General features: G+C 38.5%; 2 protein-coding genes across 2 annotated transcripts in view; one reads left to right on the forward strand and one right to left on the reverse strand.

Moving 5' to 3' along the window:
• Positions 1-24,983, forward strand: part of PI4KA (phosphatidylinositol 4-kinase alpha) — a 59,115-nt gene that overhangs the window by 20,520 nt on the left and 13,612 nt on the right. The window contains exons 20-42 of the mRNA XM_035897203.1: positions 11,905-12,013; positions 12,586-12,722; positions 13,100-13,233; positions 13,905-13,987; positions 14,252-14,322; positions 14,440-14,564; positions 15,120-15,201; positions 15,858-15,941; positions 16,302-16,391; positions 17,557-17,676; positions 18,513-18,605; positions 19,114-19,270; positions 19,533-19,660; positions 19,823-19,981; positions 20,235-20,386; positions 20,907-21,053; positions 21,463-21,470; positions 21,727-21,795; positions 21,873-21,992; positions 22,647-22,726; positions 22,864-23,057; positions 23,791-23,881; positions 24,675-24,842. Of these exons, the coding sequence (XP_035753096.1) occupies positions 11,905-12,013; positions 12,586-12,722; positions 13,100-13,233; positions 13,905-13,987; positions 14,252-14,322; positions 14,440-14,564; positions 15,120-15,201; positions 15,858-15,941; positions 16,302-16,391; positions 17,557-17,676; positions 18,513-18,605; positions 19,114-19,270; positions 19,533-19,660; positions 19,823-19,981; positions 20,235-20,386; positions 20,907-21,053; positions 21,463-21,470; positions 21,727-21,795; positions 21,873-21,992; positions 22,647-22,726; positions 22,864-23,057; positions 23,791-23,881; positions 24,675-24,842 (2,601 nt within the window). The remainder of the gene's footprint in view (positions 1-11,904; positions 12,014-12,585; positions 12,723-13,099; positions 13,234-13,904; positions 13,988-14,251; positions 14,323-14,439; positions 14,565-15,119; positions 15,202-15,857; positions 15,942-16,301; positions 16,392-17,556; positions 17,677-18,512; positions 18,606-19,113; positions 19,271-19,532; positions 19,661-19,822; positions 19,982-20,234; positions 20,387-20,906; positions 21,054-21,462; positions 21,471-21,726; positions 21,796-21,872; positions 21,993-22,646; positions 22,727-22,863; positions 23,058-23,790; positions 23,882-24,674; positions 24,843-24,983) is intronic.
• Positions 1,687-8,782, reverse strand: SERPIND1 (serpin family D member 1). The gene is made up of 4 exons (XM_035897202.1): positions 7,510-8,782; positions 3,401-3,674; positions 2,288-2,432; positions 1,687-1,880 (listed from the first exon to the last, which is right to left on the reverse strand). The coding sequence occupies exons 1-4, from the start codon at positions 8,363-8,365 to the stop codon at positions 1,689-1,691; spliced, it is 1,467 nt and encodes a 488-aa protein (XP_035753095.1). The 5' UTR covers positions 8,366-8,782; the 3' UTR covers positions 1,687-1,688.

Here is a 24,983-nt window from a genome sequence, read left to right on the forward strand (position 1 = left end):
TTTCCCTTGAATAATTCCTGTTACTTAGGTCTCAAAACCCCCATATTTCAGATGCTCTGGCTCATTCAGTCGTTGATAAGCTAATTAAATCTAGGGCATGAATATTTAATCTTTTGAATCTGCTTTTCTTTTTGAATATAGGCAAAAGGATAAAATGTGTGTATGAATGCTAATGATTTCTGTTGTGAACCGTCAATACTGAAAATTGTCCCCCATATGGTGGGCTTATAAGTAAGAACAATGTGAAACAGGAATAGAGAGAAATGTCTGAGCTTCCTACTTGATATGGGCTCTTCATCATCCTTCATCATCTAATACCAATATTTCACTGGCTGTCATTTTAAAAAGCTTTGTATATGAGGCAAATAATTGTAGCAGATGCAAAATTACAAATTGCAGTATATAAAAGAAAAATGAAATCAATAAGTTAAACTTAGCATTGGAAGACACCTTTTTAAGAGAATTCCTAATCCTTAAAATAACTGTTGGTTTACAGCTTAAGTTGCATATTTTTGCTAACATAAGACAAATTCATAATAGGAATATATTTAGATGGATACAATATTTGATACTGCAAATAATAATAAAAATACACTCACTGGATTGAGGCACATTTTTTTAAAAGGTACGGGGCAAAGGAGGGTGCGCAAAGCTGAGTGTGTTTGTTGGCTTTAATAACTTGAATGTAAGGTGAAACTGTTCCTTGTGCCGTGTGGGTAGTAACATGCTATGGAGCGCAGGTGAATTTTCTCTTTCAAATGTGCGACAGGCTTTGTACAGCATTCATGTTGTTACCAGAATGTTTCAGAAAGTTTACAGTCTTAGTTTAAGACTTGAAAGGTTTTGTCCATTGAATCAATTATGGAGAGTGTATTTGAATTCTTAAGAAATGTGATTGCTATAAATCACTCTTTTTGCAGAGAGGATTAGGTGGTACTGAGCTGGCGAAAAGAGCCTTTTTCTAGCTGCTTTCACTACGCAAAATATTCTGAGGATCTTTATGTAATTTACCTGGTTGGCCTAATTTTGATACCGCTTGTACTGATGAAGATCAGAGAATTGTATTGGAATGATACAAGTAAGGTTGGCGCAAATTAGTGGATCACTTAGTATTTCATTCCTCCAAGACATTTTTATCTTCTATTATTTGGTACGCTGGTCCATAAGGTTCATCGTGTGTATCAGTCTACTGAATGTTAAATGATGCAAGCAAAAGAAAGAATGTAGACACCTATTCTTTTTCAAGTTAGATTATGTAAAATACCCAGGCGAGACTTAAGTTTCTAAGACTGGTGAGGTATTCAGGATTTCCTTATTCCTATTTATTATAAATAGACATCCTAGCACAAATTTAGAGCTAAACTTCAAGAATCCAGATAGTCTAAATATTTTATTGATTACATTTTATACAATGAAGTAGAACACAAAGTGTAGGTTACTTTGTGATTTATTCTTTTTTTTAATACACTTGTATCAATACGTGGCACTAACCATTTTTAATTGCAGTCAAATTATCTACTGCTATGAGTCCATTCATGTGAAACTACCTGTAGATAATACATTTTCTTTTGATACCAGTGGCTTTTGTATTAGCTAATACGACAATAAAATTTCCTTTATGATACTGGTATATTAACGTATAATTATACAGCCCGTGTATAACAGCGCGTTGGAGGTCTTCTCTGCTTTTAAGACTTGGCTGGGTTGACAACTCTGCCCATGAACAGAAGGCAACTGGTACGATGTTCATAGATCAGAAACAAAAAGGGGCGGTCGACAATAAAGCGAATCTGAGTAGAAAGAGGCATGAACCCCACGTTGGTTGTTGCTCCAGCCTCTGTGCCTTCCTCATTCACAGTTATTGTCCCTTGATGATTGAACTGTTTAAACAAACAAAAAGAAAACAAACGAAATTGAGGATCTCGTAAGTATACTCAGATGACTTGCTCACAGCCTTCCCCCCCCTCCGTGTCCCACACGTGGCTCCCTTGTGATGCTCTTGCTGGTAACTCCTGTGCAACAGCAATCCTTTGATTTTGCTTTGTGAATAAGCCTCTTCCTGACTGAGCACAACCCTTTTAGCGCCTTTGGCATCTGATTAAACATGTTCCTCATTATATGAATAGACAAGGACATGCAGAGAAACCCACATCCCTCCTGCATCCTCCAGGAAAGATGAGGAAAAAACAGTATTTTAGCTTGCTGTGAATTATTTTACTGTGTTGCCATTTTTTCAGGTGACCTAGTTTAATCAGAAAGGAAATGAAAAGAGGAAAGGAGTAAATACCCTGTCGATGGTGACTTTCTCATCTGATATACCGGAGTAGTTGCCTTTTTCATTGAACAGTTCTACTATTCCCATGGATCTCAGATAACCAATCAAGTTATAACTCTTCTCCAGCTTAAATTTAGGCAGAACCACTTCTCTTGTTCTAGAAAAAATAAAAACAAAATTGAAAAAACATTGAGGAGATACATATTTGCATGATTCCTTTGCTTTATGTATCTGTTGTGGATTGAGTTTTTTGCTGTCTTCAGCAGGCAGGGGACAGAAATATACAGGGCTGTTTACTTTTCCTTTCAAAACTTGGGCATCATTATTTTTAAGCTGTGTTTTAAAAAAATTAATTCCCTTCCCAAAACTCTTAGTTTGTCAATTTAATATTTCATTTATGGTGATTTACATTATTTATGCATGTAAGACATATGGCTTTGAGTAGTCCAGTACATGGTTGGATATGCTTGTAATAAATGTCGAACTGTCAGATTTTCTGGAGTACTAAATTGGACATTGTCACTTATTTTATGCAGTAGGAATAGGTTGGCTTCCTGAACAGCACATCAAATCAGCTCTCTTTATCTTTTTCTCAAGTCTGAAGACAGACACCACCTAGTCTGTCATCTTGCACAAGACAGGCTTTATAATTTTTCCTCCCCCGTAGTTGTGATGTCCGTTGGTGATTGCTGTGTGCCTTTACACAACGGATATGTTGAAATGCATAGTGCTGAAATGAACATAGGCTGTTTTCCATGTGATTGAGATTATTCTGCACAAATAACCTCTTATTATCATGCTCCTGTTTTTCTCCTCATTGTAAACTTCATCAGTAAGAACTTTTTTCTTTAAGTCTACAACGTGAAATACTTAATAGAAAGAATTTTGGAACTCCATTAGAATTTTCCACCTCAATCATCCCTGATTTCTTGACGGCATTTAAATTTTTGAGAGATCACTGGTCCTGATTTTTAATTCAATAAATCCATCTTTTGGAGGTTTGGTTAGGTTTAATGTTTCTAAACAAAATACCATGTGTTACCTTCTGTACTCTTTACTTACCCTTGTCAATCTCATCAAGAAAATACATTAAGACTTTAACAAGATGTGCTTTTCAGCAGGTACCTGTTTGTCATGCTCTTCTGCCACTTTTCCACCACTTGAGGCGTTATCTGCTTCTCTAGGGCTTTCATGCCAGAGAGTTTGTGTGGAAGTACAATCAGCATACTGATGTTCCCCACAAACGGGAGCTGGATCACTCCGCAGTCTAGCTCGGGGTCCGCAGCAGCTAAGAAGTTCCCTTTAGTCTGCATCATAGGAACCTTTATTGTTTGCTTCTCATTCAGTCGGAAACTTCTCTTTGTTGTCATTTCCACTGGAAACTTGTTCTCCCAAGTTCCTGGTAATACAGTGCAGAAGACAGATAAACAAAAATACCCAGGATCCTTGTTTAATAAATTATTCCCAGAATAACAGTTTACATTAAGTTTTAATTCATGTGAATTGGGAATTACGGTAGGAGGTGGTTGTTTTCGATTAAGCCTGACTAAGAAGACAAGTTTTAAAGTGACTTTAAAATTCCTGACTTTTCTTTCTAACTTAACATTTGTCTGATTTGAATGCTCTGAATTACAAAAGCAGGTAAACACAAACTGGAGATCTGAAAGGGCTTGGTATGTACAACTTTTTTCTACAAGGAACCTAGAAATTGCAAAGTTTAAACAGATGCAAAATATTTGACAGGGTTTGCACCTAGAGGAACAGACGCAGCTGTATTTTCTGAGAGATCCGGCACTTGAAACCAGACTGTTTTCAAGCATTGGAAACGTCAAGCTAAGTAATGGCTGTTTTAATTTGGCATTAAAGTTATTGTGCTGAAGGCACTACCTTGACATAGTCCGTTCAAACCCATTCACTTTCTGTGTTAAGACATCCTGAAGAGTTTGGGTGTTGACTGCTTAATTCTATGACCCAGTTTGATGTGATTTCAGCACACGCATGCGAGCCCGTCATCTGACAGGTTTATGCCCAAAGAATGCAATTCAATGTATTTTGCAGCCCAGAAAGCTTTGCCATCAGGGTTTGAATCTTTCTATGCGAAGATTCTTTCAGTACCCCAAATATTTATCGACTGTGTAAAAGAAGGTGCTTTTTTTAAAGTGGTGTTCCTATTGATCTCTTTTCAGAACGGAGGCTCTGGAAAAAACATTATTTTTTTTCTTAATGGGCAGACAAAGCTAGAATTTTATAGTGGAAGTAGGGTTACTGGTATTTCCTGTTAAAACTCTGGATTTTAGGTCACCGTTGGCAAGCAGCAAGCATGGGGAGTGTGGCTGTGACTGTGTAGAGACTACAAACATAACCTTAACCAGTAACCTTTTTTAAAAGGTTGCAAATAATTCTGAGATCCTTAATTTGACTTTGCCAAATTGTCTGTGGAGCAGCAAAAAAAGCCTTAAGTCCCAACTTTTATTCTAATAGCTTCTTCATACGTTGGGCTGATGGGGAGCAGTTTGAGAATTGATCAGACTGTGGTTAATATTCTGAAGGGAATGGGATATAAAATGGATTATGCTATTCCCAAACAAATTGTCTCACATCTCAGGGAAAAAACATCATCTGGCTGTTCTTCAGGGAGCAGAATTCACAGGTGGAGGGCTCTAGCTAAAGGCACCAAGCTGCTGTGGGTCAGGGGAGCTGCAGCAGCACTGTCGTCACCTGAGGAATGGGAGACATTTAGCAGCTCTTCTAGTAAAAGAGAGGAGCTGGGGAACTTTTTTTTTCTTGAATTCAGTTTTGCAGATGTGCTTGTCTTGGGGTAGAATACTGTTCTGCAGCAGGAGGCGTGTGGTCTCTGGGCTCAGCTGAAAGCAGCTGGCACTTCACTGGCTTTTGTGACTTCCTCTTTTGAATCTTCCCCCCAAGGTGCCTTTTGGATCCATCTGTGGTGGCAGGTGCTGTCTCCACGTTCTGTCTTCTCTCTTGCAGTCGTGACTATTGTCTCATAGAAGCAATTTTGATTCTGTCAAAATCTGTCAGTTATCAAAAGCTGCCGTGATCTGCCATGGATAAAATAACCAGCTCCTACTTGATAGGAATCTCATAAATGATTGCTCAGAGCTTTGCAGAATGCAGGGTAGATCTCAGTGGGAGACTGGACACCTATACACAATAAAACTTGCTTTTTACCAATGTGAATAGTTTCCAATAGTTTCTTGATGGTACTTAATGTAAAAGGAGCTTGAAACTTCATGGTGTTTGGCAAGTATCCCATTACTCAGTATCCCTTGCACTGACCATCTCTGTGTACCTGAGAATACTCATAGGTTTCTTAGCTCTGAGGGCTTAAGAGAGCTTGTCTGCAATGATACAGACAGTGTAAATATTGCAAATGGAAAGATGTGGACAGAAATGAGCATGTCTAGAAGGACCAGCGTGGAAACTAGGAAACCCAGGAGCAGAACTTGCTGTTAGAAAGTTCATTTCCACTTGAAATAGAATTACCAGGAGACCATCACTGTAAGACAAAAGAATGGGAGACAGCAATGTAGAAGATGAAGGAGTGGGAGACAGCAATACAGGATTGATCTTTTTGGTTTTGAGTGTTAGAAATTGCAGCCTTCAGCAGACAGCACCAAGGCAATTCAGAGTAAGAGGACTGGGAGAAGTGGGGAGAGAAAAAGCCAAAAGTCTTTCTGGTCTTGATGACTCCAGAGATCCAGTACTGAAGCTGTTTAATTTTTGGTGGTGTTTTTTGTTATTTTGAGATAGCACAAGTATTTAATAACCTTAGAGTAAAACAGAAGGGTATTTTAAATTTGGCCGGTTGTGAAAAACTAATTTATCTGTTTCACTTTGTATAATCCTTTTCCTAGGATGGTCTTATGGACAGTAAAGCTATGTATTTAATACTTTATGATCATCGGAGATGTACTTAAGGATACAAATAAGTCCCTTTTGGATGATAGTTCAGAATAGGGGATTATTTGGATCTTATGCTAATGGCTGCTTCACATCTTTTAAAGAGACAAGTGGTGGTGTTCAAGGGAGTAACACCTTGCAAGTGAGTGGCAAAAGGCACATTTCATAAACTTACAGGAGTGGTGTTGCTGTTAAGTTCCTATAATGAAGTGCTGAGAAGGCTGGTGTACGAGAGCCCTTGAGCATTTGTTTCCTGGAAGCAGGGACATAATTGGAAAAAAAGAAACTCCTTTATAAGTTACGGAGAGGAGTATGTTGAACTTCCAAACATTGTTATCCCTTTGTGCTAACCTGGCTTTCCTTACTGATGTTTTAAGTCACCTTCATCTGATTTTCATCTTAATCAGTCAGGAACAGATCTCCCTTAGTTCCTCTTTCATTGGCACCTCCTACCTTTTGCTCTTTAAAATGGTATTAAAAAGTTTGTTGAAAAATTACTAAACTTTCAACCTGAAGCAGATAACTGATGTTGAAAATCTCACCACAGACTCTTAGTTTAAATGTAAAGAAATTGAAAATAAGGATTTATAATAACATGTATTGTACAGTCTTTACTTCAAGCCTCTTTAACTGTTCAGCCTATAGTGAAACATGTAGGAGCCCATATCAGCAGGCAGTTCATGCTGAATTAACTGAAATATTCCAAGTAGTGAATGCATTTGTTTTTAGTTTTAGAAGAATACTGTTTTGGTTCTTCTCTTCAGTCCCCTGTATAGGCTTGTTAACAAGGATGATGCTCTGATCGTATAAAAAAATACATACTTTAAGCTGAAATTCTTTATAGTCATTCCCGTGAATCCTGAATACTTCAGAAATGTTGTGTTTTAACTGAAATCAGCTGTATCATTTCAGTGAAGCCAGTAACTTGAAGCAGGAGTGAATCTGACTGATAACTTGCACATGAAGTAATACCTCACCATCTAAGACTCCTGCAAAGCTTACGCTTTCTGAGGCTATTCTGCATTCATATGTTGTTTTTTCAGTCTCACTTTTAGACTGTAAGCTTTTGGATGTAATAAGCATTTGCTGTATTTGTACAATACCCACTAACTTCAGGGCATGACTGGAACATCAGTGTGCTACAGAAAGATGTGAAAATGGGCTACTGATAGAGATTCTTCTTAATGAGGGAGTTGATAGGCTTTTTTTTAACTGTAGACTAGATTTAAGTTCAGTCTGGGGTTTCTAGTGAAGTATGCAGTGAATTGCAAACTGAGAAATCCATTGCTAAGATTGAAATAATATATTCTTACCTTTAAAGTAAAGACAGTTGAGAATCATCATCAGTGTTGTAGGGTTTACATTCACAAGAGCTTCCTTTATTAATCCTTTGGTCAGCTTCAGTATGCGTTCATTGGTTTTAGATATAAAGTTAGGATCTGAAAAATCAGCTGGTTGGGCATCAGCAAAGTAGTATGTTTTCATATTGTTTCTGAAATCATTCAGAATAGAAAAGTCCTTCTGAATATAAAGGTCATTGACGGACCTCAGCGTATAACCAAAATTGCGCCTGAATAGCCGATGAGTGAGTTTGCGGAAGAGATTATGAACAGTCATTAGCTCATATTTGGTGCTGGCGTTAATGAAGTCTTGAAAGCCAAGAACAGATAACACTTCCTGATGAGTCTGACCCTTCAGACCCAGAGAAATCATCGCCATTGCAGTGGAAATGCCAACAGGAGCCATGAGAATGTTATCTGAAGAGTTGGCTTTGTCTGCCACGCTGCGGTAAAGGTTGAAGCCAAAGTTTGCATTGAGGATATCAAGGCGCTGGATTCTCGTTTTGCCTTGGAATAGTTCAAGAATATTTCCTTGCTGAATTTCAGAAACCATGTATGGGGCAGCATCGATAATGTCACTGTAGTCGTCTTCACCCAGTAGCTTGTCAAGATCTAGGTAGTCCTCTTCCTCCTCCTCTTCAGGAATCAAGTCATTAGTGATAGTGTTTTCTCTGTGGAACTCAGGAGGTAAGTTTGGCATATCATAGGTCCCATTTTCATGTGGCTTTGCATCTTTAAGGCTTTCAAAATGCTCAGTGAAGTCCTTGACTCCACAAAATGTGGAGGTTATGATGAGGGCAAAGGCAAGCAAATGAAACAGGAACTTCATTCTGACAGGTCAAAACCTGGAAGATAACATAACACAGTTGAGAGAGCATAGGGTAATGGAATTTTAGTTATCTGTTCCCTCATTTTAGGTCCACACTGAATTCTGTCGCAGGAGGTCTATAGTTACCTTATTCGACAGCATGGTTTTTAGTGGAACGGGGCTTAATTAGATGGGTAAATCTGTTGTGCTGGCCGTCAGTTTTGCTTACGTAATGCCTCCAGCCTGCAAAGAATCGGTTGACTTCCTCCCATAGAAGTCATCGTTATTGGCGTATTTCAGCAGTAACAGACTCATTACTCCTATGTGGGACTATTTATAAACCTATAACACTTAAGTGTATACTAACTGTGTTACTAGTGTGTGCTAAAAATATGGCGTGAAGATAAGTTTGAAGGTTTGAGCTTGATAGGAGGAGGGACGAGGCATCCATTGCAGGAGCGTACCAGAAGGCTGAGATGTACTGAAGAATTTGAAAACCAGATACCCTGTAGCTACGACAACAATGGGAGTTTTATGGGAGTATTTTTGGCAGAACAAGGCTGAAATTTGATGGAGTAAAGGAAGTCTGGGGATGTAGCAACAAACCTGGAGAAAGTTGTATGTTTGCACTAAATACCGTTAGTGGGGCTGCGCTGGGGGAAGCGTTAGACATGGACAGACGTCCTGGCCTGCTCGTGGTCTTACCCAGTTGCATTACTACGTGTCTGTGCACACTTTTTGCAGCTGTGTACACTCATCTGCTCTGCTGTGAAGGATTGGCTTGATTCTGCTTTTGATTTAGTTACGTTTCATTTTGGTTTACTTTTGCGTAGCGCTCACAACACGAGCTCTCCATTTTCTTCATCATGTCAAATCTCTAGAAGTTCCTATACAGAACTTTGTTTCTCTAGTCTTAGTGTGATCCCAGTGCTGGATTTCTAACCTCACTTCTTTTGTGTGAGGATATATTTAAGCAGAACCTGCATTTTTCTAAAGGGGAACTTAATCTCATCTTCATTCACTGAGTATTGGACCGTTGCATTTTTAAATTATTTTTAAAATCAAGATCTATCTTGGATTATCTTCAAACAATACCTATCTCTCAGCCTTACTCAGCTGTGAAACACTGTACTAAGAAGTGGGTCTGAGAGACTTGTAGCTGTAATATTGGGTTGCAGTAATTACAGTGATCTCAAAAAGATAGGAAAAAGTGTAATTCCTTCCTGTGACAGTCAAAAAAAGACCAAAATGTAACTGTCCAATAACTCCATATCAGCTGAGACTGAGAAATGGGTGTCTGAGTGCCAGGGTCTTGGTTTTTGCTCAGACTTCTTTAGAAAGTTACTTGATGACTTTACTACCAACAAAAATTGACTTTATGCTTTTCTGAGTAAAATGGCAAATACTTGCAATATAAGCTAGGACAAAACACTGACTACAGTTAAAACAAAAATCTTACTAATATGTTGATTTAAATGGTTTTTTAAATTAGCAAATAGTCCAAAGAGCTGTTCTGTAGAAGTAAAATCTATAGGTATACGTACCTGCACATCTGTGAATAAAACCAGTGCTTGAAGGAAAATATTTTCAAACATGTTGTAGCAGACTGAAGTAAGTGAGCGAACAGTTTGATTTTTGTAACTCTCCCCCTGAACAAATTAGCCTGAAATCCTAAAACCCTTTAGGGTGATTATCCCGTATTAAAAAAAGAATTGGTTTGCAACAATGAAGGATCCATAGGAAGTGCTTTTTAAATGGTTTTACACTGCGACTGAAGGACTAGAGTCACTTTTTTTTTTTTTAATTGTTTCTTCATAAATTCATCACTTTTTTTCCCCGCCCCCAGAAGTCAGGCCCTCACGGCTGAGATACTCTGGCCAGTAACCATTGATAAATGTTTTCTGCTTTTGGCATAGAAGAATTTGCTGTCTCTAGTTCCCGACTTTACATTCTCATCTTCACCATAGTTTGATTATTGCTCAGCTGCACTTACACAGGCAAAACATTCCCCCACTCCCCAATATATATGTCTCTGGTCAGATCTCCCCTAAAATAACAGCAGATGTAAATGAAGCTTACCTTTAAGCCACTGTACGGAAGGGATGTGTTGAATAGCTCAAGTAAGGGGAATGGCAGGGTTTAAATCTGAACTTTGACGCTAGTTTTTTGTGTATCTCCCAAAGTAAACATTCTCTAAACCAAACACTGCTAAACTTACTTCGTCAGCCAAAATCCCTCCCTTGCCTAGTGATCTCTGCTGAATTGTATGCTGTTTGTTAAACTACTTTTACGGCTCTGCAGGTACTTGTTCACTTTTGAAGAAGATCTTTGAGCAAAAATGGGTGTGTGTGTAAAGTTTCAAAGTCAAGCACGCACATAAACTTGACTGTTAAGGACTGGTAAAAGCCATGCCACTGCTATTTCGTGCTGAAATGGGGGGGCATCTTACTGCAGATGTGGCTGAGGCCTCTGTGGTTGTGATGGTCCGGCTTATACTGGTGCAAACATTTGTGCTGCACAAGCAAATTTTTACCATACTGCCATTCACCATCTTAAACTCAGATTAATTTTACTATAATACAGGGATTTCTTTTTTCTTTCTTTTTTTTTTTTTAAATAAACGATCTGCCTCATGATTTACAAGTATATCCAAAGTTGGCTTTATATAAGGTTTCGTCAAAATACTGCTGCGTTTCATACCTCAAGAGAATTATTGTACAGTTAAAGAAAACTCCTTCAAGCTAGATTAGGATCTAAACTTTTCTTAATATAGTTTACAGTAATAATGTGCAGTCACATTGAATAAGGCTTGCAGTTTAATATGCCATTTCTTTCACTTTTTAAACACTGCCTGTGCTTCTAACACTTTTAAGGATAACACACTGAGCTTTGTTATACAAATTAACATTGCATATCATGTTGCCTGGGAGTATAAACTGTGCTCCTCCCGTGGTAGCAACTGTTTGTGCAAAAAGTATCAGAGAATTTTAATAAATGTGTTGAAAATAATGCTCTCTTGCTTGCTTGTTTAGATAGCAAATTCTCCAGAACTGATGTCATTGTGTGCGTGGGTGCAAACAATGAAAGATCCCCAATCGGTGCCTCAATGTATTTCCACAAAGCCATTAAACAATAGCAACCAGAAGTATGTTTGAGTAATATTTATTTGGGTTTGAGTTCCTTTGCACTGAGGCAAAGCTGTGTGGAATTGTCTTCAACACAGTTTAAAGGATCGCATGTTCTCTTCCTCTCTGCGGTTGATAGTGTACTCATACTATGTATTCTCTTCAGAGGTTACTGTATCAGCGTGGTATTATTCCTGCCTAAAACAAAGGAAATTATTACTTCAGGCATCTCAAACGTTGGCGTTTAAGATTTTCTGACAAGATCTAATTTTCTTCAGTATAACAATAGCAACGTAATACTAGTTTTCATAGATGACAAAGACTATTACCTTCATAAATCATAGTAAGGAAGGTATGTGAATTGATCCCTTAGCATGGAAATAAGTTATTATAACTCCCATCACGTTCTGATGTTAATTTTTATTTCTTTGGTAGCTCACTAGACGCTTGCCACCCATCAAGGAGGCCAAGCCCAGGTTGCAAAAGCTGTTCCGTGACTTCTGGTTGTATTCAGTGCTGATGGGATTTGCTGTGGAAGGATCAGGTAGTGTAAATTTTAAGAGAACAGCATTGCTGCTCACATATAAACTCTTGATGAATGTAAGTGTAGATGTATGTAAACCATTCACAGTAGGCTGAAGAAAATTTATGAGCATAAACATACTACAAAGCAAACAGCTTACACGACAGTTTTCTGGTAGGATTTCTTGACATCTTTGCTCTGTTTTGCTGTGAGATTCAGCACAGTACAATTTGTTCTCATACTTGGGGTTTGTTTTCTCAGGTAATACAGCAGTTAGCCTTAGTTAAGTATGAGTCTTGATAGCTAAGCTCCTGAAACAAAAGATCAGACACCTGGGTACAATGGTAATCAAATAGAAACTTCTAATCCAGGGAGAAACTTCACTTGGAATTACCAAAATGTGTTTGTTATGTTTGGAACAGGGATCACTGTGTTGAGTGTTTGTGCTTAAGTGCATGAAAAATTGGCCCTAGGAAATAGGGTCTTGATAATGCTAGTTAACTAGTAAGAGCTTGATAATGCTCGTTACCTTTGTGAATCCTGATTCTGTTTTTCTCCCCCACCCCCCATTCCTGTTTATACTCATGCTTCAGGTCTCTGGCCAGAAGAATGGTATGAAGGTGTTTGTGAAATTGCCACCAAGTCTCCGTTACTCACGTTTCCCAGCAAAGAACCACTTCGATCTGTTCTTCAGTACAATTCTGCCATGAAGAATGATACCGTGACTTCTGTAAGAGTTAATTTCTTCTATAATCTCCTTCCATAATGTCCATCAGAGTTAAATCATGTAGTGACCATGATCTATTGAAACAGCACAATACCCATTAAGCCTGCCTCCTATTAGTGAAAAACAGCTTTTATACCACTCTATGACAGCAGCGTACGTGAGTGACTTGGTTTTAGTTTTATTGAGTGTTAATACGAGGGTTTAGGGTGGTAGCTATGCTGTTTTGATTAGGTGTGGTCTTAGTCTGCAGACAGAGGCATCCTGGCATACTGTTTGCGAAGGTTAAGAAGTAAAAAGAGTAATAGCTGAATGCAGAAGTTTTCAGAACACAACCTAATATAGTACTCCCACTTCAGATAACCTCATGTATTCATCTTTAGGCTGAATTAAATGAATTGCGGAGTACCATAATAAATCTCTTGGATCCTCCTCCAGAAGTGTCGGCGTTGATCAATAAGTTGGATTTTGCCATGTCTACCTATCTCCTTTCTGTTTACCGCCTAGAGTATATGAGGTATATTTTTTTTCACTGATGAATTAAAAAAAAAATATTAAAAACTGTGTATGTTCAAGTCACACTTGCCAGACACTAGGATACATGAGAATTATTAGCTCTGTTGAAGATTCTGAGACTGGTAATTCATCTGTGCAAAATTACTCTAGAGTAGATAAAAAGGTGGAGGTCTAGCAATGAGGAAAGGAGGAAGAAAATTCTCCATCGTGTTCTTATTTTGACAATAACTGACAACAGGGGCAACCATTTCCAGAAGCATTGTGGCTGTATTTTAGAAACAATTTTTTAATAAGTGATATTTCCATCATATGCAAATTCAACAGATGCAAAGGCTATAGAAATTCCCAAGATTGTACCACATTTATATATTTGTGATGATTGTATAAGTGCATCATCGTCAGGTCTCCTACTCCTGAGGTGTGAAAGTTATTCTCTCAGTGACAAACCTGTGGTTTATGATCTGAGCCCTCTTAGTTCAATGTAGAAACAAATAGCAGTATCACCCTTACTAGAGACTTGAAATTAATCCTGAAATGAACAATGACCATATGCTGTGGTGTGTACTGTGGTGCTGAAGTACACAGATGTGTGTTGAAGATGTTTAAAAGGAAAAAAAAACAAAACAAACCCAAACCAAAACAACCCAACCCACAAAATTATTCTTTTCCTAGGGTGTTGCGTTCAACTGACCAAGATCGCTTCCAAGTTATGTTTTGCTATTTTGAGGATAAAGCAATTCAAAAAGACAAATCTGGTAAGATTTCCTGTCTAGGTTATCTTGCAACTTGAGAATATAGGAAGTTATCTCCAGGCATGCAAAACTAAAACAATTAAAATAACTATATAACAAAATTAATCACGTTCACTCAATTCTTGCTGAGAATGCTGGTTTTGTTTTGAAAAAGCTTGGTTTGGTGTTGGCTGAGTAAACATAAATATTTTTTACCTGTTAAACATGGTTTATAAAGCAAATGTAATTCTGATAGTCAAACCTGTCACTTTGCTCTCAATTCCTCAGGCATGATGCAGTGTGTGATAGCTGTTGCTGATAAGGTGTTTGAAGCTTTCCTGACAATGATGGCTGATAAAGTAGGTTACATGGAAACTAAAATTTTAAATTCCTATGAATGTTCTTGTTTCACTTTATGAAAGTGTGCTTGTTGTTTTCCTTACGAGCTTCGTGCTTTCCTTTGGCATGCTTTTTAGCCTAAAACTAAGGAGAATGAAGAAGAGCTGGAGAGACATGCTCAGTTCTTGCTGGTGAATTTTAACCACATTCACAAGAGGATCAGGAGAGTTGCAGACAAATACTTATCTGGTCTGGTAGACAAGTGAGTATAGATATCATTTTCCTATTCTCTTTTCACACTGACTGCTTAGTGATTACTTATGCAATTGATGACGATGGTCAAGTGGATTTCTTGGCTGGTATTTCTGATAAAACATCTTGAAAAATAACATTCAATAGTATTTTTAACCTGGGCTCTGAAACCCCTGCTTAAAATGTCTGTGTCTCCTTAGTATTCCCATGGATGGAGGAGGCCAGGTTGGACGGGGCTCTGAGCAACCTGATCTAGTTAAGGTGTCCCTGCTCACTGCGTGGAGGTTGGACTAGATGACCTCTAAAGGTCCCTTCCAACCCAAAGCATTCTATGATTCTAAGACAAAGTGCCCATGAAATAATTAGTGCACTCTCAACTCCCATGAAATAGCTCTGCTTAGCTTGCTCTTAGAGGGCTGTTGTGAGCCATGGCAAGCTTCATTGAGTATGAGCTTACCTAGTGATGTATACAGCTAGCTCTTTGAGCAGCTCCACTTCTTGATAAAATAATGTCCTTCCTCAGCTCTCCATGGTTATTATGTTTCTGAATCCTGTCTTGTTCCAGATTTCCTCACTTGCTGTGGAGTGGAACTGTGCTGAAGACTATGCTAGATATTCTGCAGACACTGTCACTGTCTCTTAGTGCAGTAAGTTCCGTTTTTAGTAGTGCTATTAGGGAAATAAAATGTATGTTTCCATTTTTTCTTTTGTAGAGCTGATTTTTTTCCTTTGCTTTGAATTCATTTGATACTTATTTGAGTTCTTAATTTGTTTTTGCTTTCATCACTAAGATTTCATAGGTAGTAAAACCAGTGCTAGAAGGTTGTTGTCAAATGTGGTTCAGAAAGTCAAATTTAGCACCAAGAATAAAACACTGGATTGCCAGTTCTGGGTTGTAACTGTTGAACTGTCTCATCTGAAATAAAACTTTGGTGGTCGTGTTTTAGCTTGTGGGTTTTTTATGAATTATGGTTGTCAGATTATATTTTTCCAGTCTGTGTGTGTGTATCCATATTCCTTGGATTTATTACATACTAGTATTTTTGAAGATGGAAATGCTTTATAGTGTTTTATTTTTGTGCTAAATGTTGAGGAGAAAGCATTGGATCTTTAAAATTATTTATACTGAGAACCAAACTGGAATACAGTTTCTTAGAGCTATTCAGATTGACTTAGAGAGCAAGTACTAGCAAAAAGGTTTGGTTTATCAGATTTCTTGTTTGGGGAAAGTGCTACCTGTAGTGTTCAAGTTAAGCGATGATGAATTTTTTCTTACTGAGAATTAATAATTGGTTTTGTTTAGGACATTCACAAGGACCAACCATATTATGACATTCCTGATGCTCCGTATAGAATAACTGTCCCTGACACACATGAAGCCAGAGAGGTAGGCTGTCCTCCTTGATTTATCAAACAACAAAATAATACCTGATTTTTTTATGGCTTATGGATAAATCAGTGAGCTACTCTGAAGGCTCCCTTTTTTAAAAAATACTTCCCTAAGTAAGATTTGTCAAATACAGTGTGACACTTGGTATTTATCTTTTTCTGAATCTTACTATTTTACTTGACTTGATGTGTGACAGTTCATTGCTTACCAAGGGTATGTTTAATTGTTAGAGAAAATTTTAAACTTACCATGTTGCTGCAACCTGTCTTACTCCCTATGTTATTACACTATTAAAACCAGTGCCTCTTGTTAAATGTTCTGTATTTTACTGATTGTATTGATGTTTCCTAATTCTAGAGTATAGTCAAGGATTTTGCTGCGCGTTGTGGGATGATTCTGCAAGAAGCAATGAAATGGGCTCCCTCAGTTACCAAATCTCATCTCCAGGTAATGAGCCTGCTTCTGTGAAAGAATTTGATCTTTACAGATCTTCAAAATGAGAATTAAATTATGTGATATTTTTGATTTTTCAGGCTGTCCAAGCATTTACATTTTTTCTGTTGCTCTAAGATTTCCTTTGTAGCAGTGGCAGAGAATAATCAGGATTTTTTGTTTGATGTGACTTTTGATGTAGTCCAAACCTGTGTGTCTTGAAAATAACAGGTTTGTAAATAGTTGTTCATCCTGGATTTACTCGAGAAATCAAAATTCGGTATAATAGAATGCTCTGCCTAGCAAAGTTTGTTCTAATGCTGGTGCATTAGCTGAAAATATCAGCTGAACTGAAACATATGATGAGGATGTAAAACTTGTTTCTGTCTCAGGAGGATGTTTTTTCTGTCTTTGTTGTTAATTTTTTTTTTTTAATATGGAGAAACTGCTAATACATGAGAGCACTGTAAACAACAGACTTTAATTTGAGCCTGGGTGTAGTAAATGCTCATATGTGGTAGAGCTCACAGCAGAAAGCTGTCACAGGACCACAAGCAAAGACTACAAAAGACTATTTATGATGTACTAATAAAGTAAATAAAATACCTTTTTATGTAAGCAAAAAGTCTCGCTATAGGAAAATGCAGGTCTCTGTTAATCCTTTGTTGAGGAGTTGAAAAATCTATGTAGTCCAGGTTAGAAAAGTATTCTGTCTAGAGGTCCCCAACCTAGTGCTGGTAACAGAATTTCTGGACATGCTTAAGATCTTGGACGCTGCAAATCTACCTGAAGTTTGTATTTCCTTCCGTAAAAAACCCTCAAGGGATAACTAATCAAATTCTTTCTTCTGTGGAGTCCAAGCATTTCCTTTTGTTTGTGATTCTTTGTAAAGAACCCTTCAAGTATCTGTCTAGATCACTTTATCCTTTTACAAAATGGAATGAGTCTTACTCTATGTATTTAGGGGGACATTCAGAGTTTCTTATTGCCAGGGGAGCAGTGCCTAAGAGGGATGAGCAGAGACAGCCTGTTTGTTGTCATGTATGTGTGTAATTAAGTTTTCTGGTAGTTTTCAATGAATGCAATGTTTGCTTATGAGCTGCCTTGTTTTGAAAAACACAGTAGTTCTCCAACAAACACTTTTTTTGTGGGTGTTGGTTTTTTTTCTTATTTTTGTCAGGAGTACCTAAACAAACATCAGAACTGGGTATCGGGTTTGTCCCAGCACACAGGACTGGCCATGGCTACAGAAAGTGTTTTGCACTTTGCAGGGTACAACAGACAGAACACTACTCTGGGCGTGAGTATTGGACAAAATCCTTCTTAGTTTGTGCAGCTGTATAGCTATCATGTTAGTTTTATAACATTCAGTATAGCCACGTAATACAGATTTTCTAAACTACCTTTGTCATCATATTTGACTATTACTCAGGAAGATAGCTTATATTTCTGCATCTCAAATCAAGGTATCTTCCAATCACATTGTTCTGTAAAATACTGAAAAGTAAGATGGTAACAAGCAAGAAAATAAAACTGTATCTAATGCGGTTTAAGAGTTTTCTGTAGATGATTTTTAATGATCTGAAAGTAGTATCTTTGTGTAAGGTTGAAATGAGCTGCTCTCTAGAATAGTAATGTAGGTGAGTGTCCGGTGACAACCATTTGGCTCTTGAGTTTTACATAGGTTCATTCAAAACATGCTTTTGCGTTGAACATGTCATGCAGTTATGTACAGTTTTTTACAGTTAATTTTTTCTCATTTTCTTAATATGTTAAAAGTATTTGTTTTGACTGGGGCCCTCCTGCATGTCGAGCAAGTGCCAAAAGTTCTTTCAGAAAGCTTTCAGATTGCTAGGGAAAGGGAGCAGCAGTCCCAGAGATTTTACCCTTTTTATGGTCCTTCCAAAAGTATATACAAGTACATACATATTTCAAACTGTATACATGGAATTAATGCACGTGTTCCTTATTTCATTTTTATTAGTCCAAGTACTGTTATACCTAATAGTTCTAATACTATGCCGTTTATTACAATAAAGAAAACTCAGCTTAAAACATATGTGAAGGCATCAATAGAAAAAAAGACGAGTGGTTGGATATGAACAGTATAAACACCCTTATGTGCTCTGGTCATAGGCAACCCAGCTAACTGAAAGACCAACGTGTGTGAAGAAGGACTACTCCAACTTCATGGCTTCACTTAACTTGCGCAACCGCTATGCAGGAGAAGTGAGTACAGGATTTCTCATGAGCGTGGGGTGTCCATGTAGTGGAGGCCTCATCCCTGGAAACATTCAAGACCAGGTTGGACGGGGCTCTGAGCAACCTGATCTAGTTAGCGGTGTCCCTGCTCGCTGCAGGGGGGCTGGACTAGATGACCTCTAGGGGTCCCTTCCAACCCAAAACATTCTATGATTCTATGAGCTCTGGCATGGCTTTTCAGCCATGGCTGAAAAGGTTTTTCCAAGCTAAACTAATGTATGGTTCTATGTTATTTTAAGCACGGTCTCTAAAGTGAAATTCCTTTAAGGTAAAGGGTGTAGTTTCCCTAGGTTATTTATCAGCTCATTTTACTGTTGGTCTTGCACAGAGTTCTTAAACTGCAGATAAAGCTAAAGATTTAGCAAAATAGTAAAAAAAGATGCCTCTCCGGAGTTCCTTAACCAGCACATGACCAATACTAAACTAGATTCCTAACAATACTGTTCTATGTTGAAAAAAACATTGTATTTTACAGGTTTCTGGAATGATTCAGTTCTCAAATGCTACAGGACGATCATCTGACCTGAATAAATTGATGGTCAAAGAGCTGAATGATGCTCTTGAATTGGGCCACACTGAATTCTACACCCAGGCCATGTTTAAGTTGACTGCACTGCTAATAAGCAGCAAAGGTAATGAAAACCAAATGGGAGTTCTGCTCTCTGGCTGTGAATGCCAAGAGTAATAAACTACAAAAACTATCTGTGTGCAAACCCAGTACGCATCAACTTGAAGCAGATCTGTGTTTTGCGTTTTTTCAATTAGGTTTATATTGGGGAAAAGCCTTCTTAAACTAGAAACTATTTATTAGGAATTGATTATTACATGCTTTGCACACCAATTTCATGCTGATGTGAAAGTCATTTATTTATTTTGTTGAATGTTTGTTTTCAGACTGTGATCCCCAGCTCCTTCATCATCTGTGTTGGGGACCCCTGCGAATGTTCAATGAACATGGCATGGAAACAGCAATTGCTTGCTGGGAGTGGCTGCTTGCTGCCAAGAATGGAATAGAAGTACCGGTAGGAAGCTATTTAACAACTCTTTTCTCTGCCTCTCCATTAATATTGCAGTGGATTTGAATTGTTGTATTAGATTCTTGTGTGCCCTATGGAGAAAGATTGTGCTTTCTGTATAAGAAGATACTATTGAAACAAGAAACACTGTTATTTTCCTTTTTGCAGTTCATGCGGGAAATGGCAGGAGCCTGGCAAATGACAGTGGAGCAGAAAGTTGGCCTGTTTTCTGCTGAGCAGAAAGAAGCAGATCCTTTAGCAGCCTCAGAAGAAAGCCAGCCAAGGCCTTGTCCGCCAGAGGTGACTCCACATTACATCTGGATAGAGGTCTGTATTTCTTCTGAACGTCCCATGTACAGCAGTGTTGCAGCAACGCTGCAAATAAGCTACTCTGATGATTCGGGGAGCGGAGTCATGATGGTAGTCCCTCTGCCTCAAAGCCAGGAGACACACTCTTTTCAGATGAGCATAATAATTGAGGGGTTGAAAGTTGTTTGAAACTCAAAAGACTGGGTTTTGGTGGTTTTTTGAGATTAAAAAAGGTCAAAGGAAGCACAGCATGTCTTCCTCTCTTTCTCAGTTTTTGGTGCAGAGATTTGAAATAGCCAAGTACTGCAGTTCTGACCAAATAGAGATCTTCTCCAGCCTGCTCCAGCGGTCTCTTTCATTGAACATTGGAGGGGCAAAAGGCAGTTTGAATAGACATGTGGCAGCAATTGGACCCCGATTTAAGTGAGTAGTTTTGGTTTTTTCCTTGGTGGAAGAAATAAGGTTATAGAGGGGTGGGAGGAAAAAACCTAAACACTAAATGTATAATTTGTCCTTGGCTTCAAGTGGTGAAAGTTCCTTTAAGAGCCTGGAATGATGTAGAATCTAAGCTCCATTTTCAAAGTAGAAGTAGCTAACTTTATCTTGAAAGGAATTTTTGGTGCTTCGGAAAACTTCATGGGAAAATTTCATATGGTGAATTGCCTGCATCATGGATCCAGTCAATGTATCGGTTGGGGATAATTTTGCTCCATCAGTTGTTTTCACTTTTTGTGACTTGAAGGCTTCACCTTTCTATGGTTCAGTAGTTACTGCTTTAGGAACAGACTGATGGTAATGAAAACAGTTTGCCCAGAGCTCTGAAACAGACACTTTACAATGAGTTGAATGGAGTTAGAGCTGTAGCTGTGGTTTGTACAGTGTTGCATTGGTCACCATTTTGGGAATGCCAAAATTTTCATTCTCTAACTATTTTGCTTGTTAGGTTACTGACTCTGGGGTTGTCTTTGCTGCATGCTGATGTGGTTCCAAATGCAACTGTTCGAAACGTTTTGAGAGAAAAGATTTATTCAACTGCCTTTGATTATTTCAGGTACTTTTTTACTTGCAACTGCTCACTGAAAGTGTGTGTGTGATTTCCTGAACCTTCCATGATTCTTCAAAGCAGCAACGGTCTTTCTCTTCTAGTGATTTAACTCTTCCTTTCCTTTTTTGCCCATTTTAATAGAAACTTTCCTTGTGCTTTTGTGTGGTTCATAAACCATCTCAAAGAGGCTTAGATGTAAGTTCCAGGTTTATGTGTGGTTTATGAAGTGGTACCTTCAGGAATGTTTCTGTTCTCTTCTTTCTTCCCTTGTTTTGGAGTTTATTTAATGCTCAAAACTGTGCCTAGATTTATAAGATTTAAAGAATTGCTGTTACAGAGTGTGTGGCTGAAATATAGTTTCACTGCTTTGAAAATACACCCACACGGTTCTCAGTGTTTCACATGGGCACAACAGAAAATAATATAATTGATAGGAATGTCTGAGTATGAGGAGGTCAGTCAGTCATAATATTAAATTTCAAAATAATCCAAGATGCTGACAGAGTGCTGCTTAATCTTCATTTGTAATGGAAAGTTTGTACTCTTCAGTTAGACAGAATAAAGCAATGGGGATAAAATGTGATGTGTAGTCTCATCCTTGTAGATTCTGGTCAGAGCAAGAAATATGACTTGGTTAGATTTGTGGGGGGTTTGTTTTTTTTTCTAATACATTCAACTTCACATTATTTGTGTGATTTCTTTAATTTTCCCCTCAAAGTTCACAAGTTTTGGACAGCGATGTTCTCAGACAAGAAGTATCTGACAGCCAGCCAACTCGTGCCGCCTGGTGAGTTCCTTTATGTGCCGTTTCAAAAGCTTCTTTCTTTGATTGGATTCTACACCAGATCTGTGCTCTGTTTTTAGATAATCAAGACACCCGGAGCAACCTGGATATCAACGTTGGATCTCGGCAACAGGCTACACAAGGGTGGATAAACACTTACCCTTTGTCCAGTGGCATGTCAACCATATCTAAAAAATCAGGTATCTTTGTGATTGAAACCAGCTCTTTGAAGCCAACTTTACAGCATTTTTTATATGCAGATGTTGCTTAAAGTCAATATTTAGCTTTAATATTGGGGTCTTGTTCTTCTGGCAGAGTATTTAATTACCAGTGCCAAACTCTGGAGAAGTCGCAGAAAAGGTCTCCCTGGTAGCAAGCAGCAAAGTTTTGAAATTACCTGTTTTGTTTGATAGAATGTTCAGTTCTGTAGAGCAGAAGAAATAAGACTGGAGGTCCAGATGTGTTGAAATCCTGTAAGGAAATTGTTTTGTTTGTGCAAACACACCCCTAGTGCTTTTTGTGGGCAGCAGAGTGACATTAGATTGTGGGCTGTGTTCTTGTTCAGTTGTAAACTGCATGTTATTTCTTGTTAGTAGACTGTCGTGTTTCTAAAGCGAATGCGATACTGGCTAAATTGCTGTCCCTGTAGCCTGTTGTACTCCACATATTCAGAGAAAAACTATACGAGGAGCAGCTGCAGTGCTGACTTTCTGAAGTCACTCTGATCTAAATTTACAAGTGCCCTATGGTTATTCGGTTCTTATGTGTTAGTGTTGCCTGGTGTGGACAGTTTGAAAGCAGCATTTAACATACGGAACAAAAGCCACTGAAAACTTTTTTATCCTTTTCTCAAGGAATGTCTAAGAAGACTAACAGAGGTACGCAGCTACACAAGTACTACATGAAGCGAAGAACATTACTGCTTTCGTTGCTGGTGGGTCATCAGAGGAATGGGGAAACTCCATGAATTTCTGAGACCTTGTTGTTGTTGCAGGATACATAAACTAAAGTATGAAATTGGGAACGGTTTTCTTCTTCCAGAAAACACTTTTTTTTTTCTGTTTCCCTCAGGCTACTGAGATTGAACGCTTAATCACATGGTACAATCCGCTGTCTTCCCCTGAGCTAGAGTTGGATCAAACTGGAGAGAGCAGTGTAGCAAACTGGAGGTCTAAGTATATCAGTCTTAGTGAGAAGCAATGGAAGGATAATGTAAATCTGGCTTGGAGCATTTCTCCTCATCTTGCTGTACAGCTGCCTACCAGGTGAGATATTTCAGAAGAAAGAACGGATCTAATTGCTGCTGCCTTAGCAGTTAAGTGCGTACTTACATTGTAAGTACCAATGGTACTTGCTCCTGTTTACAGCCCCCTCGCATACTTCCACAGCTGGTTGAGACCTTTCAAAAGAACTGAATTACTTGATATACTCACTTAGGTCAGGCTCCAGTGCAGTCCATCTTCCTTTCCTGCCATCCATTCTTCACTAACACTTAGACAGTGTTTTGTTCAGAAGAAATCATGTTTGGTTTTTAATAGCATTTAACCCATTAGCAGGCACAGCATTTAAATAGTGCTAAAAGTATCTTTGAATGAAGTGTCCTAGCTATATATTGGCTTGCACTTTAGTAAGTATTATAGGAGAATTAGCATAGTTGGCTCCGGAAAGGAAAGGAAATTCTTTCCCCCTTACAACAGTGATAGTTTTTGCCAAGTAGAGTTCTGCAGGCTGGTTTCTGTAGAATCCCAGACAGTCCATTTCAGCCAAGAATCCAATAGTGGGCTAACATACTAGTGGTTTATACAAAAGCCTTGGATGAGGACCAGTTGTTCCTGAATCCTCTTTTGACAGCATATTGGTCCCTCAGTGTGCATTATTTCATAGTTGGACTATTTGTTTATTAAGCATATACTTTTCTGCCTTTTGCTGTCCTTCACATAAATAGAAGAGGCTGTCAAAATTTTCTAATAATGTTATTGTATTCCTGGTTATACTTAGATTTAAGAACACTGAAGCTATTGGAACAGAAGTGACCCGTCTGGTCCGGTTGGACCCAGGAGCTGTTAGTGATGTTCCTGAAGCAATAAAGGTACTTGTGACTATTTATACTGTTACAGGGCCCCAGTATGCCAGTTTCATTTGGATAGATTGGAAAAGACAGTCTTCATTTAACACAGCGTACATTCTAGTGCTAACCATAGCTCTGCAGGGTAGGAGAGAACAGCTGTGGAAATAGGGTGCTGAGGCAAGAATCACAGTAATAAGAATAGGTGGCTAGTTAGCTAATGGTACATCTAGCTCCTGCATATATTCTCACCATGCACAGTGTCTCAAAACTCATTATTTGCAGTACAGCCACCATTTCAGACCACTGAACCGAGTCATGGTAAGTGCTGCTGCTGAAATTCTTTCAAGCTTAACCCGTTCTGTGTTTCAAGAATCCAAGCCTCTTGAAATGGAGGAGACTCATCGTGCTGATCTGCAGTGAAGCACTCTAGTCATGTGAGGGACAGTCTTGTCAGAGCTGCATTCTGTATGTCACCTGTAAAATAGGTGACAGGAAAACTGAACCTTCTTTGACTCTTATAAAAGGTTTCATCCTTTCTTCTTTTTCCTAGTGCTAGAACTCCTGTATTGTACTTTTAGTAACTTGACTTCACTAACTTCATCTGGTGATCTGGGAGGTGAGGAGATTCCGATAGTAAGGCTTCCATGGAAAAAAAATGCTTTAGATAAAATAGCTGTGTTTTTGTAAAATAGTATGTACCATGTTTCACTTCCCCTGCTACAGGAAGCTAGATGATAGCACTGCTGTCTGATGTGTATTACCCAGACATTATTGGGTGCTATAAACTCCTAACGCGTCTGACTTGCTTTTTCAGTACCTGGTTACCTGGCATACAATTGATGCTGATGCACCTGAGCTCAGCCACGTTCTGTGCTGGGCACCAACAGATCCACCAACTGGCCTCTCCTATTTTTCAAGCATGTATCCACCTCACCCTCTAACGGCTCAGTATGGGGTTAAAGTCCTGCGATCTTTTCCTCCGGTAAGATGAGTTCCAAGAGAACCTTAACACTCCAAGTAAAGCTACAGCTGTGGTCATTGAGGCCACAGGCTTCATTTTAATACCATGGAGAGATATGTATGCTAAAGGGGCACACCACATTGCAGAATGTGAATACATTGG

The sequence above is a fragment of the Egretta garzetta genome, unplaced genomic scaffold (assembly GCF_000687185.1).
Source record: "Egretta garzetta isolate BGI_Z169 unplaced genomic scaffold, ASM68718v1 scaffold47, whole genome shotgun sequence".
Classification (NCBI taxonomy): domain Eukaryota; kingdom Metazoa; phylum Chordata; class Aves; order Pelecaniformes; family Ardeidae; genus Egretta; species Egretta garzetta.

Bases quoted from the DNA above. Each gene is read 5' to 3' on its own strand.
- SERPIND1 (XM_035897202.1), bottom strand. From the start codon at position 8,365: ATGAAGTTCCTGTTTCATTTGCTTGCCTTTGCCCTCATCATAACCTCC. The intron at 3,675-7,509 runs GTAAGAATATAT...CTGTATTACCAG, and splicing joins CAACTGTCTTTACTTTAAAG to GAACTTGGGAGAACAAGTTT. The intron at 2,433-3,400 runs GTACCTGCTGAA...TATTTTTTCTAG, and splicing joins CAGAAGAGCATGACAAACAG to AACAAGAGAAGTGGTTCTGC.